Here is a 21,733-nt window from a genome sequence, read left to right as displayed (position 1 = left end):
TGCGAAGACCCAGCTCCCTTGAGAAGTCCATTGTGCTGGGAAAAGTTGAAGGAAAGAGAAAAAGAGGATGACCAGCAGCAAGGTGGATGGACTGGATTACGACGTGTCTGAATATCTTCCAGGCAGAGCTTGGAAAGATTCCTGTCTGGAGAGTTGTTGCCAATCCATGTAGACAATATTAACCTAGATCAGGGGCGTAGCTGTAATTGAATGGTGGCAGAGGGTGGAGTGGGGACAAATGTTCCTGAGCCTCTGAGGGAGGGAGGGGCATCAGCTGAGTGACTGATGTCACTCAGTGTTGTCATTCACTGTTGATGATGTATGAAGTGATTGCGGTAGGTATCTGTTAAAGCTGGGCTGCAAAACTTCAACCCTCCAACTGGTTTTGGACTACAACTCCCATCATCCCCAGCCACCATGGTCAATAGTCAGGTATGATAGGAGTTGTAGTCCAACTTCTGCAGAAGGGCCAAAGTTGTGTAGCCCTGTGTTAAAGACATGTTTTCCTTCTGAGCCATGGGAAACCATGTGTGCACGTGTGTGAGTGAAAGTACTCTGTTCATGGAGAGTGTGTGATATTTGTGTAGGAGTGAGAGGAAGGGTGTGCTGAGAATGTTTTGTTTTTCACCATGCATTCTGCAGCAAAGACATTGTGGGAAGGTGGTGGCGGCCAGGAGGCCCATCTTTGCTTCTTGTCCCAGGGCCCACTCTAACCTTGCTACGTCCCTGACCTAGATAGACCACGGTTTAAGTCAATGTAAAACATAGGAACATCGAAAGCTGTCTTCTACCAAGACAGACCAGTGGTCCATCTAGCTCAGTATTGTCTACACAGAATAGCAGTGGCTTCTCCAGGATTACAGGCAGGATCCTCTTTCTGCCCTATCTGGAGATGCCAGGGAGGGAATCTGAGACCTTCTCTTCCCAGAACAGCCCCATCCACTAAGGGGATTATCTCCCATTGCTCACATGTAGTCTCCCATTAAAATGTAAACCAGAGTGGACCCTGCTTAGCAAAGGGGACAGGTCATGCTTGCTGCCACAAGACCAGCTCTCCTCCCTCAAGCAGCTTCCTTTGTCACAAGTGGTCCACTACATTCTCCACCAGTTGGGAGTTTCTGGTTTTTCAAAGGCGGCCCCCACATACAATGCATTATAGTAATCTAGCCTGGGAGTTACTAGAGCATGGCTAACTGTTGACAGGCAGAGAGAGAACACATCTCAGGCATTCTGAATACAGACGATGATTATTATTCCCATATGAAGATGCGCAGCTGAGACTGAAAGAAAAGTCATTTGCCTAATAAATGTGTGGCTGGGGCGAGATTGTGAACAAAGGACTTCTTGGATCTGCTGTCGAGTCCCTCCGCTGCATCCGCCAGTCCAGTTGAATCGCCCTGATTTATGTTTGCTACATTATCTGGTCCTATATCCAGCATATCAGGTTCTTAATTCTTTCTGCTAGCTTGCCTGTCTATGATTGTCAATGTCTCAACATGGTCCATCAGTTTTGTCTTAAGATGTTCTGTTCCATTGGGAGGAGAATCTAAAAGTTCTGTGTTAAAATGATTTTTTTTAAAAAATGCAGCATCCCTTCCCATGGAAGCTCATTAAAAAGGGTATGCATGGACATGAAGTCCTCTGTAATTTCTACACCTGCAAAAATTGCACTCCGTATAGAATATTTCCCTGCTTTTGTAGGCCGGCTGGGCAGGAGCACTCTGATCCGGGATTGCTCCATGGAAAATATGACCCAGCAGTCAGAGAATACTACATTCTTGGCCCTGTGTTAATTCCTTTCCCCCACCCCTCTCCCAACGATTAATCCCCAAGGATAAAGCCCGGATACAATGCTAACGAAGGGGGGGGATCATCCCCACCCCCTTTCTTAATTTCTTCCCTTCAATTCCTGCTGATGTTAATTTGACATACAGTGCATCAGACTTGTGAAGGCCAATCCAGACTTTTGAAAATATTTCTTGGGCATCATAGAGGGACACACTCCATACAGAAGCAACTGCTTATTCAGCCATTAATGAGTTTAGACATCTATCCTGCTTGTCCCGTTTTCTGCCAGTGGTCAGACACACACACAGGGCTCAAAATTAATTGTTCTTATTGTTTCTCTGAGATTAAAGAGAAGGGGAAGGAGGCTGTGAAATCAGAGCATAAAAGGCTAGTCTGTAACTGGGAAGGGAGTGTGTGTGTGTGTGTGTGTGAGAGAGAGAGAGAGAGAAAACATGCATTGTGCATGCTATCCTGGCTTCTGCTTTTTCATGTTCTGACCAATGGATACTAAAGAATAGGGATGGTTGGACAGTACTTGTGACCTTGAAAAAAAATTTACAATGTAATTTTATTTTATTATAACAAATAAGTTAACTTGAATTAAAACATATTAGGCTTCTGTAAGATTTGTCTCACACAATTTCTGATAGCACCCAAGGTATCTTTAAGCTCTTCCCTCACAAGATATATTATCCGCCTATGGGTCACACAGCAGGGTTAAATTCTAGTACCTCTCATTTTAGAAATTCAGTACAGGACCCACACAAAATGGCATAATATCATTGCAGGGAGAGGAAAACCCTTCACACCTCCTGTTTCCTTAATTAAATATATATATATATTCTGGGGCTCAAACATGCTTTCTCATCAAATCCTCTGAATTTGGAAGCTCTCCTTCCCAGGCACATAGATCTGGTTGCTAGGTAATGTTCCCGCAGTGAGAATGTATTCAGCACATGCTAAGAAGTTTTTTCCCCCTGTTACTCTCAAATTAAATTCTTTTGGACTGGATAACATTCTAGTAACTTTCATAGGGACATAGGAAACTGCCATCTACTGAGTCAGACCATTGGTCTATCTAGCTCAGTATTGTCTTCACAGACTGGCAGCGGCTTCTCCAAGCTTGCAGGCAGGAATCTCTTTCAGCCCTATTATGGAAATGGGCGTTGGATGTAACCCCCCCATTACCTGATGTGCCTTGTAATCCCCCACCCCCGAGTTACAGTACTACCTGCATATACTTCATAACCTTGTGGGTTTCCAAATCCTTGTGTGTAAATCTTTGTAGATATATCATGTACAAACAACCACTTTGTATATAATTGTGCTTTGGCAACGTACTGTATGCTTTGGTAGTTTGTTGGTTCAATAAAAAAACCGTGTCCTATAAAAATAAATAAATAAATCTTGTCCTATCTTGGAGAAGCCAGGGAAGGAACTTGAAACCTTCTGCTCTTCCCAGAGCAGTTTCATCCCCTGAGGGGAATATCTTGCAGTGCTCACACATCAAGTCTCCCATTCATATGCAACCAGGGCAGACCCTGCTTAGCTATGGGGACAAGTCATGCTTGCTACCACAAGACCAGCTCTCCTCTCCTTTCCATGCCTTTCCATGACTCTTGAGTTGGATTCAGGGGGTGGACTGAGGTGGGAAGATAACAAAATCAGAGATTGAAAACAGATGCAAGAGATTTTGAATGAGGTGTGAACATCTACCATATCCCCTTCTCTCCATCCCAGCAGGACCTGAAATGCTGCCCATGGATGGCCTGTTTCCTCTTAGGATTTAAATTTACCATTTAATGGGATTAAAATATTGACCTAGCCTTTCCTGGGAAGCCAGTCATTGGGGAGTGGATTACTTCTTTTTGCATAGAGATGTCCCCAGCATGTGGCAGGGGTGTGAGTGTCTGCAGTGAAATGGGAGGGGGAGGAGGTGTTGTGTTTCAACTGGAAAGTAGGTGGAAGAGTGGAGTTTATTTGAATCAGTGAAATGGGTTTGGTTTAAGTGTCTTCTCCTTCCCATTTCAGATATGCAGCCTTTGGATTAGCTGCCATGTGTTCTGGTAATGAATTGCTTATATTTCCACATTATGATGGTACATAGTGACTGCAAAATAGACTGAAAAGCATGGGAAGTTGAGGGGGAATTGACAGTTTTTAATAGGCAAGCTTCTGTTGAGCATAGGAATAAGCAACCTTCCAAATGCACAGAACCCTTCACTGGGCAGAAGGAGTTCAGTGCAGCCTAAAGGCTCCTATACTCCTGCACTAAAGAAGTTGGTTTTTATTCTATAACATTTTCTGAGTAGGCCTGGTGCTATCTCTTCCAGCTGTCTGCAATACCTTTTCAAAAGGAGGTTAAATAGCACAGTTATGAGCACTTATTAGATATGATCTATTGCTGATTTAATTTGCTTTTTAAATTTACAGTATACCCACATGTAGACTTCACTTTGCAAGAGAGATACAGTACCAGCAATGGCCCTGGGAGCAACATCACACAGGGTTGAATAGGGACAGTTGCTCTCCCCCTACTACCCTGTTTCCCCGAAAGTAAGACCTACCCCGAAAGTAAGACCTAGCAGTAATTTCTGATGTACCGCTAATTGCCCTAGTGCATTTTCTGGGGCTAAAATTAATATAAGACACTGTCTTATTTTCGGGGAAACACGGTAATAAGAGAGCTGCCACTTTAAAAGATGTCTCTCTGTCCAGTTCACAGGAAGATCTTGTTATCAGAAATCATAGCAACATAGGAAGCTGCCATATACTGAGTGGGACCATTGGTCCATCTAGCTCAGTATTGTCTACACAGACTGGCAGTGGCTTCTCCAAGGTTGCAGGCAGGAATCTCTCTCAGTCCTATCTTGGAGATGCCATGGAGGGAACGGAAAGCTTCCACATGCAAGCATGGAGATGCTCTTCCCAGCACTATGGCCACACCCCCTAGGTGGAATATCTTACAGTGCTCACACTTCTAGTCTCCCATTCATATGCAACCAGGGTGGACCCTGCTTAGCAAAGGGGACAAGTCATGCTTGCTACCACAAGACCAGCCCTCCAGATCTAATTTATTTGTTAAAGATAGGATATTATATAACTGATATATAAAAGTAAAATTATTATCTATAGCCTATATCTTCATCAAGAGTGTTGTGCAATGGACAGAGTATAGAATTCAGGCTGCTGGGGCAGCTAACAAAATCAGTCATGAATCTTACCTGAATAGTCTTGAGTGAATATATTTCTCAGCCTAATATCCTGTATCAGCAGCTTATGAGGATATAGGATATAAGAATGGTAACATGTTTTGTACACTTAAAAACCAATATAAGGTAACAAAGGCAAGGGATCACTTCTAAGATAGTGGCTAACATACTTGGCAACGTAAAGTGAGCTTCCATTATTTGCAATAAAGCGGTGTTGCGTCACACAACTCTGTGCATGGAACTCTTACCATTGAGCATTCCTGCCCTTTGGTGAAGCCTCATCACAGCTGTTTACACGCATGCTGGGGCACGGGCGGTGCACATACTGCCCACATTCACTTGTGTAGTTTATAAACGGGGATCATCCCCTTTTTCATATTTGACTAAGAAATCCAGGAATAGGGAGTATCAGGGTGAGGAGTGCTTGGCAAAAGGGTATGTAAATAAATGAACCCATGGCTGTAATCATATGCATAGAGCCATTCTAGAGAAGATGCAGGAAATCTGTGAAAACAGGGTTCACATTCATATCCGTGAATGCTTGGGAATAAGCCCCATGGAAATTGATGGGGCTTATCTATCTATCTATCTATCTATCTATCTATCTATCTATCTATCTATCTATCTATCATATTTCTGTACCAGCTTATACAAACTTCTCTAGGTAGTGTACAAATTAAAACACATCAAATATTAAAACAGTATAAAAGAGTTAAAATTCATAAAATGAATAAAAACAAAATCACAGATAAACACACAATAAATTTAAATTTAGTTAAAAGCCTGGGAAATAGGTACTTCTTGAGGGTCTTCCTGAAAACAAACAGAGAAGGGGATGTTCTTATTTCAACAGGGAGCATATTCCAAAGCCCTGGAGCAGCCACACAGAAGGCCCGGTCCCAAGTTGCCACCAAACAAACTGGTGGCAGCTGTACCCGGACCTCCCCAGATGATCTTAGTAGGTGCCAGGGTTCATGACAAAGAAGGTGCCCTCTTAAATACCTTGGAACCATGCCAGGGTATTTAAGAGATGAAATCGGATGAAACAAGCATTTGGGTCAGGATTTCCTGATTATATGCATTATTTTGCTCTTTTAAAATGTGATCCTGATCCACTCTGCACGTATGTATATGTCCACATATGGATGTCTCCATGAACACATCCCAAACAGCACAAATAACCTTTTGGAGGTAGAAAGGAGATTTTCCTTCCATGCCCTTGATGGGGGTGATCATGATCAGCACTGCCAAGACATTCTAGACTCACCATCTTTGAAGAGATTCATATGTGGACCTGCTCCAACAAGGACATGTTATGCACAGTAGGGATGTGCATGGAACCATGGCAGGGCGGTTCAAAGGCGGTGGGGGTGCCGCTTTAAGGGCGGGGGAGGTGTTCTCGCCCCTCCCACCGCTTTCCCCACGCCAGCACTCGTTGCCGTTAAAAGTCTTTGTGGCGGCAGCGTACCTCCCTGCCACCCGTTCCCCCTCCTTGGCCGGAAGTACCGGGTGCATGTGCGTGCACGCAATGGGTGCATGCCCACCTGGTACTTCCGGCCGAGGAGGGGGAAGGGGCGGCAGGGAAGTACGCTGCCGCCACAAAGGCTTTTAACGGCAACGAGCGCCGGCGTGGGGAAAGCGGCGGGAGGGTTAGGTGCACCCTCCCCCGCCCTTAAAGTGGCACCCCCCCACCTTGAACTTTGAACCCCACCCCCCGGCATTCGAACCTATTCGGAGACCCATAAAAGAGCCTCCAAACAGGTTCGTGCACATCCCTAATACACAGTGCTGGGGTTTTTTAATGTTATGTGATTTAAGGCCTATGTTTACCAAAATCACTCTTGCAACAAATCCTCTCTAAGACTCTTGAATGCAGTCATTCATATGACCACAAGAAGGGAGGGGAGTATATATAAGGCATCAAGTCAGCTGATCTCTCACAAGATAGATTTATTTATTTATTTATTTATTTATTTATTTATTTATTTCCTGCATTGATCTACCTCAGCTGAGGATATTTTACTCCTGAGCATCCCCATACAAAATCAACGTGCTTGCAAAACAAAACTAAAGCAACACATTTAAAGCCATCCTGTCTGTAATTCAGTCCCAGTGGAGACCTCACAAATGTGATTCAAGGTTGCAATCCAATGTGCACTTACTTGGGAGCAGATCCCACTGATGTAATGCAGTGCATCCTGTAAGGTCTGTTACATGTTGTGCAGTGTTCTATTGCCCTAACGCTCTGCCACCAGGACTGTTGCAGACTTGGAAGTATCCCTGATGCTGCTCGGAAGCAGTGGTTGCACAAGCAGTGCTACTGCAGCAAATCCCCATTGCAGCAAATGGGGGAAACTGCGGTAGCACGGCTTGCCCACAACTGCTGGTTCTGAGCAGCATCAGGGCTGTTGGGGCTTGCAAGTTCTCAGCAGCCCCGGGGTGGAGTGTTATAGCAACATAACATTGTGCATCATGTAAGCCTGTGAGATTTCCTTCCAAGTTGACTTGCTTGGATCAGGCTGTCAAATATTTGTATCTTCTTGTTTTTCACTGAAGTCAGGGTAGCCTTTTACTTTCATACACAGTAGGGATGTGCAGAACCTTCCGAGTCGGAACATTCCTAGCTCAGAACGGGCCGTTTCGAGTGTTCTGAGCTCGGAACAGAGTGTCCCTTTAAAAAAGGTCCTGTTCCAAGCTCAGAATGGAACAAGCCTGTTCTGTTTGGAATATTCTGAGTGTTCTGGCTTGTGGAGGGGGGGAGATTAAGATAGTGAGAGGGTGGCGCTGGGGGGCAGCATCAAGAGGTACCTTTAAGTTAAATTACAGGTGCCTTTTACAGGTACCTGCAATTTAACTCTTACAGGTACCTTTAACATTATAGTAATCGGAGCTCTTAGTTACCAGTGGTAGTGCATCGGGCCAGCACCTCCTCCAGCCAGCATCTCGCCCGGTGGTGGTGTGTCTCTGGAGTTCACCTTGCCTCTGCGCATGTGCTGGTAACTACAAAGAGCTTTGATTAATTCAACTTAAAGGTACCTGTAAGTGCTTAGATTTAATGTTAATGATACCTCTCACTGCACCCCCCTTCCCAGCGCTGCCCTCTCACTACCGTAAATTCTTTTTTTTTAAAGCCGGAATGTTCTGAATGGAATGGGCTTGCTCCGTGGAAACACCAGGTCACCCCAGTGTTCTGGTTGGAGCATTCAGGCTGTTTTGCGTTCCGTTCCAAGCTCAGAATGGAATGCAAAACCCATTCCGTGCCCATCCCTAATACACAGTTCATCCAACAATGCTACAGATTTTAAAATAAAATAATATAACAACAGAGAAAGCAGGAGAGCATGGGCGAGCGTCCTTACCCATTGCAGCAACGTTTTGGTTGTGCAGGCTGCCACCCTTCTTGTTGAACTGGGGCTATGGTCTATTATCGGTGGTTGTTTTTAATAAGAAATAATAACAGGGCACCATCATAATGTGTGTACATTATTATAAAGACACTGCTGTATTATTATTATTATTATTATTATTATTATTATTACAGAATGTTGAATTTATTTTTTGCAAAATGTCAACAATCTAGTTTTATCAATGTGCATTTTGTTACATATCAATGTAATAATTTCCTCTCCCCCATTCTCCTTTCATGGAGCTGAGAGCAGAACACATGGTTCTCTTCCCTCCCATTTTATTCTCACAATCTCCCTGTGAGGTGGGCTAGACTGAGAAATGACGATTAGCTCAAGAGCACTCTGTGAGTTTCAAGGCGAAAGGGTGATTTTAACCCAGTTCTCTCCAGTCCAAGTTGAACATGCTAATCCAGGGGTTCCCAACCTGTGGTACTCCAGATGTTGCTCAACTAAAACTTTCACCATCCTCAACTACAATTTATTGTGGCTGTGGATGATGGGAGATGTAGTTCAGCAACATTTGGGAGTACCACAGGTTAGAAACCCCGTGCTAATCTATGCACCATGCTAGCTCTCAGTGAAGGTAACTTGTTTAACTTCAGGTTCAACACAGATGACTTTGAATGTGTAGTAACCATTTCCAAACATTGTTATGGTTTTGGGTCTAGACCAGAAGAAGAAAACATCTTTCATTGTCTTTTCTCATCACATTCGGCACAAGAAATGGGATCTCGTGCTTTTGTAAGGCCATCAATTGTGGTGGGCTTCTGCGGATGGCAGGATCTCAATGTTTTTGTTCACTATTAGTCCCTAGATAATCAGGGTGAGGGGGAGCATTAACGTGCAATTAAATCCTTAATTGGTTTAATTAGTGTAATGTGTGCAGCCCCAGTACTTTTTTATTTGTAATGCCATAAAAGGCAAATGGCTAATCTGCTAAACAAACGATTCAGACTGCAAATATTCAGGGCCATGCTCTTTTATTATTACTACATACATATCAGGTCTAAGCCTTGGTACTAAAATCAGGTTTCCAGCCTGGCCTGAGCCTGCCCTCAAATTACGCCTATCTACACATCTGGGATTAGGGGGAAAGGTTGTCAAGGCAGGGGGTATGGTTTCCAAGCAGAGTTGAATCTTCTCATTTTAGAAACTAAGCAGTGTTTCTTTAAAGAAGGTTCCAATAGTAGGGGTATGCACAACATATGCCAGTTTTTCTTAAAATGTCTCTAGTTCTCATAGATGATAACTACATTAACATTAAATAAATCAACAGAATAAATATCAGTTGAGTGAAGAATGTGATTGTGAATGCAGATTCTTGGGGGATAGAATTATGAAGTCTGAATTATTAGTGAATGCACATTTTGAATGCAATTTTGAGATGCTACTACTACTACTACAACTACTATTACTACTACTACTATTCCATTTTTTAAAAACCACATCAGTATATGAGGCATTTTCATATGAGATGCTTGCATCAATTCTTGCATTTTATGTCTGCAAACTGGATGGAATAGCTACATTGACTTATACCCTCAATAGTTAAAATGGCTTTTTCTTTTCTTTTCTTTAACCCATGTCCAGAAGTGACATGTTGCAGGCTAAAAGGCATTCTTGGAATAATTTATGAAAACACGATTGGATGCACAAAGCAAGAGATTTAAATAAAGTGGTATCAGCATCTGAAACAAGTAATGTTTAAAATGCTGGAAAGGAGCTTTTGAGTAACACAACACTCTTCAAGTTTAATCAGTGCAAAAATGGGAAAAATAAATAATGCTACAAGTTTGAGTTGATGTTAACTCCTCAACTAGAACCAATTGTTCTTTAAAGCAGGGGAGCAGAAGCATTTAAGTGACTGATTGATTGATTAAGTGCCATCAAGTCAGTGTCGAATCTTAGTGACCACAGAGATAGATTCTCTCCAGGATGATCTGTCTTCAACTTGGCCTTTAACATCTCTCTTGGCCTTTAAGGCCTCAGCAATTAAGTAGAAGCATGTTAATTGGCTTACTAAAAATCAAATCTTGCTGGCTGCACGGCTGACTCTAGCTTTTGCAACGCTCCCCTATGATGAATAAATATTGTTCCACCCATGTCAGAACCAGAAGGGAACCCCAGAAGGGCCTCTATTAATGTGCTGCAGGGTAGGACCCCCATAAGCGCAGGCCTTGGGTAATCCCGCCTCTCAGCCATGCTTCAGACAGGCCTGGCTGGCCAGATCAGTTCTAACATGCAAGTGTGTATGGTTGCGCACGCATGCGCGCGCACACACACAAACTTCTTTTCAAGGAAAAGCAGTGCAGCATTCCATCACGGAAAACTTAGCAGAACTAAACTGCAATGTATTTTTCCACAGTGTATTTTGCCATTTCCATCCTGACCCCACAGCTACCTTGAAGGAGAATAAGAGACACCAAGCAAACCAGCCATTATATTTGCAGAATTGGAGCTTAAAACTACTCATATGTGTAACTTTTTGTGTCGTAAAAATGTGTAACAAAGCGCATGGAACATTTCACAGTATGTCAGCCACTCAGAGTGGGCACCGAACAGTATGGGCTGCCCAGTCCCATGTAATCCCAGTTGTCATGATATGGTGCAGGAGAGTCCTCTGCCATACCATACCATTTTCCAAGAAGTTCCTTCTGAGTCTCTGGCTTAATAATCAACTTAAGTGGCACAGCGGAGAAAGGCTTTACTAACAAGCAGAAGGTTGCCCGTTTGAATCCCCGCTGGTACTATATCAGGCAGCAGCGATATAGGAAGGTGCTGAATGGCATCATCTCACACTGTGTGGGAGATGGCAATGGTAAACCCCTCCTGTATTCTACCAAAGAAAACCACAGGGCACTGTAGTCGCCAGGAGTCGAAACCGACTCAGCAGTACACTTTACCTTTACCTCTGGCTTAATGCTAAAGCATCGAATTGTATCTGAAGGATGCTATAGTGGAGCTGCTTTGCTGACACATTAATTTACTACTAGGAGGTTGCTAAGTTTGTACCAAATGTGGGGTGAATACACCACTCTTCCATTGAATGGCCCCAGAAGGGTCCTACACACTTCCACAAGATAGATGGAAAATTCCACTCAGATTACCAACTGTTACAGTGGCAAGACCTATTTGTTTGCATGGGTGGGTGGGTGGCTAATAATTTTTTCCTAACTCACCTTCAGGGCTAGTCAACAATCCATATGAAATGTACTCAGAATTAAAATGGTCCAGTGTAGGTTTTGGAGCCTCTTCTGAAGGCGACTGGAAGGTGTTTTTGGTTTGGCATTAAGAGTTTTTTCACATTTGCCACACACTCCTCCCAGTGCCTTAGTGTTTGATGACTAAAAATATATGACTAATTTCCTAATCATTTATATTTTAGTCACGTATAAAACTTTAATATTTCTGGCATATTTTATACATGTGGTGCAGTGGTTAGAATGGCAGACTAGGAAAAAGGTTCAAATCCCCACTCAGCTATGAAGCTCACTGGGTTACATTGAGTGAGTTACTTCACAGGGCTGTTGTGAGGATACAATGTGTATGTGTGTGGTGTGTGTGTGCCTTCTTTAAGTGCAAATAAACACGAAATAAATGTTTTAACTTTTTCTAACTTTCTCTGTGGGGGGAAACAAACCCCTCCAATCTCTCCCCCCACCACTCCTGAGAAATTCAGGAGCTGAAAGAGGTTCTCCTGACTTCCAAAACTTTAAAATTATGTTGGCCTGCTCCAGTCGGGAACCAACATTAGCATGATTGTGTAATCCCACATCAAGGGAGAAATCTCAGATACACCTCAGGACACAAACTAACATCGGTAAGAACATTAGAACAGTCCTGCTGGATCAGGCCCAAGGCCCATCTAGTCCAGCATCCTGTTTCACACAGTGGCCCACCAGATGTAGCTGGAAGCCACAGGCAGGAGTTGAAGGTATGCCCACTCTCCTGCTGTTACTCCCCTGCAGCTGGTACTCAGAGGCATCCTGCCTTCGAGGCTGGAGGTGGCCTTTAGCCCTCCAACTAGTAGCCGATGATAGACCTCTCCTCCCATTAAGTTATCCAAACCCCTCTTAAAGACATCCAGGTTGTTGGCTGTCACCACATCTTGTGGCAGAAAATTTCACAAGTTGATTATGTTTTGTGTGAAAAAGTACTTCTGTTTGTTGGTCCTAGATTTGAATCTTAATGTGGTAATCTTAGTGTGGGTTCACACAATCATGCTAATGTCAGTTACTGACTTTAAACCTAGATTTGAACAACTGTGTGAACCGTGCTTTTTTCTTCTCTCCCTCTAACCTAAACATTCCCAATTATAGATGCTGTTGGATTTAGGTGGATTTAAAAAAATAATAATACCTGAATGTAAAAAATATTGAATTTGACAAACTGATAGTTCCTCAGTGACTTGGAGGTTTCTAAGTGCCCCACATTTGTACTTATTGATTTATGGATTGGATTGGATTGGATTTATAAACCACCCCTCCAAAAATGGCTCAGGGCTGTTTCCAAAAAGTGAAATTTGAGAACATTTGAAATTAAAGAAGTTGAATAGTTCAATTTTTGACAAACTTACTTCTGTGAAAGCTGCTTTCAGCTGTAAAACATGTGGCTACTCCCATGTTATTTTGTCACTGGATGCAGCCTCTTGTCCCCAATGTAGCCGGCAGTTCTGCACCTGGTCCAGCAATTCAACATGAGGAAATCTTATTCCTTTGCACAGACTGAGTGTGCTGAGTTGAGGCCTTTGATTTTGGAGCTGATCTTTCTGCTTCAGTGTTTCTTTGACTTGATCATAAAGGCAGGACATTATGACCATATTATTCCTCATGTGACATAAAACAGAGGCTGCTCTATGCTGAGGGAAAGTACCGCAGGGGCAGATTTGAGTACCACCAGTAAGGGCAGAAAGGTGGGAGACAAATAAATTTGACTCATGCCAGGACGTAATCAACCAGAAAGTTCTCCTGCATGAGTCTCAAGAATGGGGGTTGCATAGTCAAGACCTCTTGTTGATGTAATTGAATTGTGCCTTGTTTGAATTAATGTGTGTGCATATGCAGTGGGGTGGGAGGCTGCCGTTTGCACTTCCCATCCCAGGCCCCAAACTATCTTAGGCTAGCTCTGGGAATGAGCTTCTGAAGCCATCAGCTTTTTGCCCATCCTTCCTGATCGTTCTCTGTTTCTCTCTCCCCTTCTCACTTTCTCTGAAAATAGAAGCGGTGTCTATTTCTGAACCGGAAATGTGGCGGGAGAAGTCTAGTGTGGGGGAGAGAGGAGGGAGCAAAAGGGAAGCAGTGAGATAGAGAATTTGGTAAGGTCAGTGTGGGTAATAAAGAAATGGAGCTGTTTTTACACCTGCTGCAGTCATTTTAGAGGATCTTGAAGAATGAAAAGATGCCTGTGTGTCATTCTGTTGGAGCTGCCCTGCTAGAATGGAGTGGGGTGATGTGCAGGGTGGGTGGGTGGGGGGAGCCCGGAAATATATTGACCGCTGGAAAGTAGATCACAGAACTGAGCTATTCGCGCTGAATACAATAACGGATGAAGCTCATTTGAGTGTGGAGCACAGCCTCTTGGGGAAGCGCTGAGAACCGAAAGAGCAAAAGGCCCTCAAGGTGAAGCATAGGAATTCAGCTTCCTTCCTTCCTCTTCCTGTCTCCCTTTGGGAAAAGGCGGTTCATTGCAGAAGGCAAAGACCCAGTGGCATCAAAAGCTGGGCACTTCAGTTTAAGCCTCGAATCATCAAAGGATCTTGTGTTACACAAAAGGGTTAGAGATCTTTAATTTAGAGGGGGGGAGGCAGTAAGTATTATGTAGTGGATAGAGTATCATGCTTGGCCTAAGGAGACGTGGGTTCAAATCTGGATTCTACTATGAAGATAACTGAACAGTACTCTTGAGTTCTCTATCTCTCAGCCTAAACGTACCTCACAGGGTTGTTGTGAGGATAAAATGAGATACTCACCAAAGCTCTTTGGAGGAAGGCCGAGGCACAAATGAACTAAAAAAAATTGATTGCTGTTTCTAATTGTGATTTTAATTGTATGTTATGGCTTTTTATTGGCTTCTATTGTGTATTGATTGTTGTACACTGCTTGTACATTATGAACACATTTTTCAGAGAAAGTGTTAAATAAATAGAATTAATAATAAAATAACTGGTAGGGGAGTGCAATGGAAAGTTTATAAAATCTGAATGGGACAGAGAACACAAACAGAAAGTATCTTTACTCTCTCTTTCACAACGGTAGAACTCACATGAACATATTGCCAGTTTAGGACAAACAAAAAGAAGAATTTATTCCCACAATATATAATAAATGTACGGGTTGCATGAAGATGTGATGCCAATAACTTAGATGGCTTTTAAAAAGAGAGAGTTTTCAAATGAATGGACAATAGGTCTATATCTCAACGGCTATTGAGATAGTTAAAAATGAAACCGTCATGTTCAGATGGAGGATGTGTCCGGCTAGCAGATAATCAGGTGATGCCTGCCTCCGTCATGCTGTTTGTGAGTTTACTACATGCATCTGGTTGGCCACAGAGTTGCGAGATGGCTTACTGAGTTGGATGGATTTCTTGTTTGAGGCAGTGTTGAATAAATGTGAAAGTTGTGTAGTCCTACTCCAAGACAATAGTTCTTATCACTAATATTAGCACATTCATTCTGATATATGTTTGTGCTTTAACCTCATAATAACTGAGCAATAAGTCAGTGTCTTTCCCTCCTTGTGTAAATAGCATGCATGGAGGGGTGAATCTAGATTGGGACTGCAGCAGGGGGCAAAGTTGAAACCTCCTAAAACTGCCTTTGGTCATTATTGCTGGGGATGATGGGTATTGTAGTCCAACAACATCTGGGAATTCAAGGCTGGGAACCCCTACTTTAAAAGAAGTCTCAGTTCTGAATGCAGGAATGTCATAGAAGTGGGGAATACCTCGGGTCTGAGGTAAATTTGTGATGCGATGACCTCCTTTGTGTTTCTCTCTCCCCCATCCCGCTCTGCACAACTAACCAGGAGGATGTTCCCATTTCTGAGCTTCAATATCTCTGGGCTGGACCCTGTGGCACATTACAGCATCTATGTGGACATTGTATTAGTGGATCAGCATCACTGGCGGTACCAAGGTGGGAAATGGGTTCAGTGCGGCAAGGCAGAAGGAAATATGCCAGGTATTTTGTTTGCTTGTTTGTTTGTTTGTTTGTTTGTTACTTTTTTATACCACCTAATCAAAAATCTCTAGGTGGTTTATAACAAAAAACAATTACATTACACAAACCAATTAAATACTTTAAAACATAATTAAAATAGAACCAATAAAAATAAAAACCATCATCAGGTATGCTGGAGAAATCCTTCCTTCCTCTTCCTGAAGGTGATTTCTTTGGTAATTTTCACCCTTCTTCTCTCTTTCCCTCTTCTGCACATGCCCCCCATTGGCTTTGCGACTGCAACCAACTTCCTTTGTTTCTCCAAAAGTGCCAAAATAGCATCAGTAGGATTGAAGTTGTGGCCTACAAAAGGACCTTTATATAAATAGTAGTCCATTTTATCAAGAGAGAAAACTTTGACCTGGAAGTGCTGCCCACGAATGTCAGATAAGTTCAGGCCTTAAGCCACCATCTGTAATATGGGGATAAAGAGAATGATAATATAATTTATTTAGCTCTTTGGGGTGTTCAGTGCACGTCACATATATATATCTTCCAGTAATTCTTACAACTGCCCTGCTAGGGAGGCCTGTATTATACTCATATTACTGATGAAGGGCTGAAGCTGAGGGTGAATACTGACTCACCTAAAACCATCCTAGGCATTTTATTTTTTTTTATTTATCAAATTTCTAGACCACCTCAAACTTCCATCTCTGGGCAGTTTACAACAACATATAACAAATAAAAAATGAAAACCTTAAAACAATTTAAAACCAGTCAAGTTAAAAAGCTTGGGTGAAAAAAATAGTCTAGATACTTTTAAAAAGTTGTCAGCGATGGCTGAGGCAAGATTTGTACTGAGGTCTTCCCAGCAGACAACTTGCATTGCCTTTACATCTGGATTACCTTTCAGAGTTATGAGGATTATAGAGATATTATTTTTTATTATTACTGTTATTATTGTGTTATATTTTCTCTAGAGAGCCAGCGTGGTGTAGTGGTTAGAGTGCTGGACTAGGACCGGGAAGACCCGAGTTCAAATCCCCATTCAGCCATAAAAAACTATCTGGGTGATTCTGGGCCAGTCACTTCTCTCTCAGCCTAACCTACTTCACAGGGTTGTTGTGAAAGAGAAACTCAAGTATGTAGTGCACCGCTCTGGGCTCCTTGGAGGAAGAGCAGGATATAAATCTAAAATAATAATAATAATAATAATTTCACTTTTCAATTTTCTGTATCACAATTCAAATAGTATGTGCAAAGCACTAAAAGCAGTCTAGGAAAAGCACTATATAAATGTCACTATAAGCCTCTTCACATGATCATCTAAACCTGGGTTAGAGGCAGATAACCCAGGGTTGCATGCTTATGTGAACCAGGGCAAATCCCCTAAGACAGTGTTTCTCAACCGGCGGTCCGCGGACCGGTGCCGGTCCGCGACGACTTGAGTGCCGGTCCTTGCCCTGACGAGTTAACACCCTCACCCCACCTGCGAACCTCTGTGTAGTTTTTAAAAAATCTTCTAATTCCAGCCGCTTGCCGCTTTACTTGCCGCTTGTCTTCCCTTGCCGCGAACCTCCGTGCATATTTTTAAATTCTGATGCTGAGGGGATGGCTGGGGATGGCTGCTGGGTGGGGGATGAGCCAGTGGTCCTTCTACCCGCCCGCCCCACCCATGCCTGCTTTGAACCTCTGTGCTTAAAAAATTCCTGACATTCCAGCCGCCGCGCGGCCGAGGGGACGGCTATGGGGGGGGGCCCATGGTCTTTCCACCCACACACACCCCGGCGGCGGCGGCGGCAGAGGATCCCAGAGCGACGCCGTGGCCTGCCATCCCGCCCGGCGTCGCTTCCCAACTGTGAGGGACGCCTGCGCAGTAACGCCTGCAGGCGTCCCTCACAGTTGGGAAGCGACGCCGGGCGGGATGGCAGGCCACGGCGTCGCTCTGGGATCCTCCGCCGCCGCCGCCGGGGTGTGTGTGGGTGGAAAGACCATGGGCTCCCCCCCGCCATAGCCGTCCCCTCGGCCGCGCGGCGGCTGGAATGTCAGGAATTTTTTAAGCACAGAGGTTCAAAGCAGGCATGGGTGGGGCGGGCGGGTAGAAGGACCACTGGCTCATCCCCCACCCAGCAGCCATCCCCTCAGCATCGGAATTTAAAAATATGCACGGAGGTTCGCAGCAAGGGAAGACAAGCGGCAAGTAAAGCAGCAAGCGGCTAGAATTAGAAGATTTTTAAAAAACTACACAGAGGTTCGCAGGTGGGGTGAGGGTGTTAACTCGTCAGGGCAAGGTATAAATGGCTTTTATAAATAGCATTTAAATCGATTTCACTCCTGCCCAGTCCTATCAAGAAAACATGCTGTAGTGAAGTCATCAAAATATGACTTTTAACTGTCATTTTCAATGATAAGGTGATTTGGTGGTGCCACAATCACATTCCATATTCAAAAGTTAATATGTCTTGTGGGGGACCCACAAATCTCTACATGTGGCAATGTTTTATTTTACCTCATGAGGGTGAACTCACAAGAATGCTAAATTTCAGGAAAATGTAGCATTGTCTGTAGAAAATGTAGATGTCTGCATCCTAAGATTAGATCTGTTATTTCAAATGAATAAGTTAACTCCAGTCTCTCTGCAGTCCCCTGCCACATGCACCTCTCTTATCTACCCATTTTCTCTCTAGCCTTCTTTACCCCTCCTTCCTCAACTGCTCCCTCAGCTAAACATCCTTTCCTAGGCCTGTCAGTTCCCTTGTTGCCTACCCAGGCTCCTGCCTAATTTTGCTTTTTCTATGCCTCTTTACCTAGCTCCTTCTGCAAGATCTGAGCAGCTTATAGAGACTTTCTCTCTCTCCCTCAAGCCAAACCTCCCTATTCTCTTTCCATCTCTTTCTTTTCTAGCTCTTTCTCTTTCTCTCCCTCTCTCCCTTCAAGCCTGCTCCATCTCCTTTTCCTTTTTCTATCCCTCTGTGTCTCTCTCTCAAGCCAAGCCTGCCCTATTCTTTCCCTCTCTTGCTTCTCTCTTTCGTTTTTATAAAAGCCTGTGTGGTGAAGGATCAAAGCATAATCTTCTTATCAAAAATTAAGAGAAAAACTTCTCTAATCTTTTTCCTTAGAAGTGCTCTGTGTTAAGTGTGATGATTTGGCAGAGGTGGAAAGGAAGAACAATGCATTTTATTGTTATGTATTTTGTACAGATTGCATTGTATTTATTTTATTAGAATTTTTAATTCAATTTATTTTATTTTAATTTAAATTAATCTTGGCCAGAACTTCAAAAGTTAAATTTTGATTAAATTCATTTTAATTAATTTCACTTTAATTTGATTTAATTAATTGATTGATATTAAGTGTTACTGTAATCATCAGCACCCTAAAAATTGACCTTGGCCCCCATAAGCCAAGTCACAGTCAGTTTTGGTCCCCCAGGTCATTTGAATTGTGCATGCCTGTAGTATAGTACTAATAGATAAACTTGAAACCTCTTTACTAACTGCTGGTCTGGGAAACTGCACATGAAGAATGTAGCGGTCCTTGAAACTCTGCAGGAAGAATTTACCGGTCCTTGACTCCAAAAAGGTTGAGAAACACTGCCCTAAGACACCCTAGTAGTCCAAATCTGGATAACCCTGTTTCTAACCTTCGATCTTAACCCAGGTTAGTGAAGAGTACTAGCCATGCTACCTTGGATTTGCTCATGTGTCCACTTTCCCCTGTTTTTGCAGATCCTGTTCGCTGGCCACCATGTTTGTCAGAGAGTGCTGCAGCTAGATGGGCTGCGATCTGTGAATATGCCTCTCTGCACAGCACATTATATGATCACTTGCTCAAAATGGTTTCAGTGGGGCTTGCCCCACCTCCTTCCCCTTTGTGGCCAATCATTCATCCATCCATCCATCCATTCGTTCATTCGATTTCTATACTGCCCTTCCAAAAATGGCTCAGGACTGTTTACACAGAGAAATAACAAACAAATAAGATGGCTCCCTGTGCCCAAAGGGCTCACAATCTAAAAAGAAACATAAGATAGACACCAGCAACAGCCACTGGAGGTACTGTGCTAGGTGGGGGTGTGTGATGGAAAGATATTTTCCCAAGTGCTGGCAGCGCAGTGTATTGTGGGAGGTCTCTCCTGATACCTGGAAGACATTCCCTGGCCACAGCCCTTGACAGCCACAATCATCTGGGTGGTGAGTTGGGAAAGCCAAATGTAGAATCTGGTCATCTGTGGGGATCAGGGTTAGGGCTCGTCCCTACCCTACCTATTGAGGTAGGAAATATGCTCTCTACATGTTCAGAGGCATCCTTGCACTTAGTACTACTTCATGGTCCTGAAAACAGATTCCAGGGCTGAGCCCTCATTTAAATTCAACCTTGAGTCTTGTATCAGAGCTTCCTAATGACATCCACAAATTTTGAATGTGATGAAGTGCCAGCATTTCCCTCCAGAAAGTCACACTGAATGTTTTAAACAGAGGAACTGATGAGAATTTTGAATGGTGGTGGGGGGGGGGGTTAGCTGATTGAATGGAAACTGGATTTTTCAAGATCTGCCACCTTCCCCTGGTCAAATGCACCTTTCTCAGAGAGGCTGGAATCTAGGAGAATCTGGAAGAGCTTTAGTGATTCTGAAGAGGTCAGTTTTGAAAGCAGAATTTGCTTAAGCTCTGTACATTTGCTCCTCTCCTATGGGGTGAATGGGTGAGGGGGAAATGATGCCATTCCCACTGGCCCCCCCTTCCTCCCTGGCACTGAGCCACCCCTCCACCCATTGGGCACACCCCTCCATTGGCTATTCATTTGTGTGAAACTACATATGGCACTGGGGGGCATAGCCAGTGAACACACTCCTTTCCCTCACATGGGTTACCAAAATGTATGAGGGGGGTGAGTAAACAGAGCTTTGATATACCCAAATATTTCCTTAACTTGAGCAGTGAGTGTGATTTTACTTATTCAAACCTTTATAGGCCTCCATTTTTATGTGTTCAAGGCAGCTTCTAACATCAGCATCAAATGTATTGATTAAATCAACACACCAGTTCAGTTTTTCTTTTAGCTAAACTTAAAACAAAACAACAAAACATCTAATTAAAAGGGTTTGAAAGAAAACCACCTCAGTCCATCCATCTGTGGCTATGGCGCCCTCTAGTGGCTCGGATAAGAAAGGTCACCAATCAACATGAGGTCTTGTGGTAGCAAGCATGACTTGTCCTCTTAGCTAAGCAGGGTCTGCCCTGGTTGCATATGAAAGGGAGACTAGAAGTGTGAGCACTGTAAGATATTCCCCTTAGGGGATGGAGCCACTCTGGGAAATGCAGAAGGTTCCAATTTCCATCCCTGGAAGCATCTCCAAGATAGGGCTGAGAGAGATTCCTGCCTGAACCTTGGAGAAGCCACTGCCAGTCTGTGAAGACAATACTGAGCTAGATAGACCAATGGTCTGACTCAGTATATGGCAGCTTCCTTTGTTCCTATAGGTAGCTGTGCTGTTCCCATTAGTAATAGAAACATCCACAATCCAAAGTAGGTTAATACTTTTATTAGGACCAACTAAAGAGTCACAGAGCATTAACCAGCAAGCTTTGGAGTTATCAGAATTCTTCCTCAGGCTAGTACTAAGCAAAAGGGCATGTGGCAGGAGAGTTACAAGCAGCCTCCAGTTTGTAGAATTTAGATATGGGGTTTATGAGGCTTTATACAGTTTGGGGTCAGCCTCTGAAAGGTGTGAGACTAAGGCTGCCATGTGGAACAGAGCACAGGTCTCCTGTACCTTTAAGAGAAGCACAGAAGAAGGAATATCAGCAAATGCAGCTTGTCGTGCAAGGGAAAAGAAAGCTGCATCTGCTGATATTCCTTCTTCTGTGAATCTTTTAAAGGTACAGGTGTGTGCTGTTCCATATGGCAGTCCTCTGTGAGACAGTTTCAGTACACATCAAGGGAAGCAGGGAAAAAAGAAGGTGGGGGGAGGCGATACTTCTGTATTCTGGAAATATAAAATCTGGTAATTAATCTAGTCCTCAGGGCTTAATAAAACCCACAGGTTTCTTGCAAGGCAAAGAGTAGGAGGGAAACAGAGAAACAAATTAGACTTTACATAGGTTGAAAATCAACAGAAGGCTAACTGCGTATTTTACTGGAGGGCATTCCATCCCTCAGAA

The 21,733-nt window shown here is 43.4% G+C and overlaps 1 protein-coding gene and 1 long non-coding RNA gene across 2 annotated transcripts in view; one reads left to right on the top strand and one right to left on the bottom strand.

The window, feature by feature from the left end:
- The window catches only part of TBX21 (T-box transcription factor 21), an 80,467-nt gene that overhangs the window by 47,419 nt on the left and 11,315 nt on the right, over positions 1 to 21,733 (top strand). Inside the window, exon 2 of the mRNA XM_053262670.1 lies at positions 15,433 to 15,587. Coding sequence (XP_053118645.1) covers positions 15,433 to 15,587 — 155 coding nt within the window. The remainder of the gene's footprint in view (positions 1 to 15,432; positions 15,588 to 21,733) is intronic.
- LOC128330210 (uncharacterized) lies at positions 15,685 to 20,702 on the bottom strand. The gene is made up of 2 exons (XR_008310011.1): positions 20,535 to 20,702; positions 15,685 to 16,038 (listed from the first exon to the last, which is right to left on the bottom strand). It is a non-coding gene; the product is annotated as an uncharacterized LOC128330210 (long non-coding RNA).

This window comes from Hemicordylus capensis, chromosome 6 (assembly GCF_027244095.1).
Source record: "Hemicordylus capensis ecotype Gifberg chromosome 6, rHemCap1.1.pri, whole genome shotgun sequence".
Taxonomy (NCBI): domain Eukaryota; kingdom Metazoa; phylum Chordata; class Lepidosauria; order Squamata; family Cordylidae; genus Hemicordylus; species Hemicordylus capensis.
Note: the sequence above shows the minus strand (reverse complement) of the source record. Positions and strands in the feature narration are given on the sequence as shown.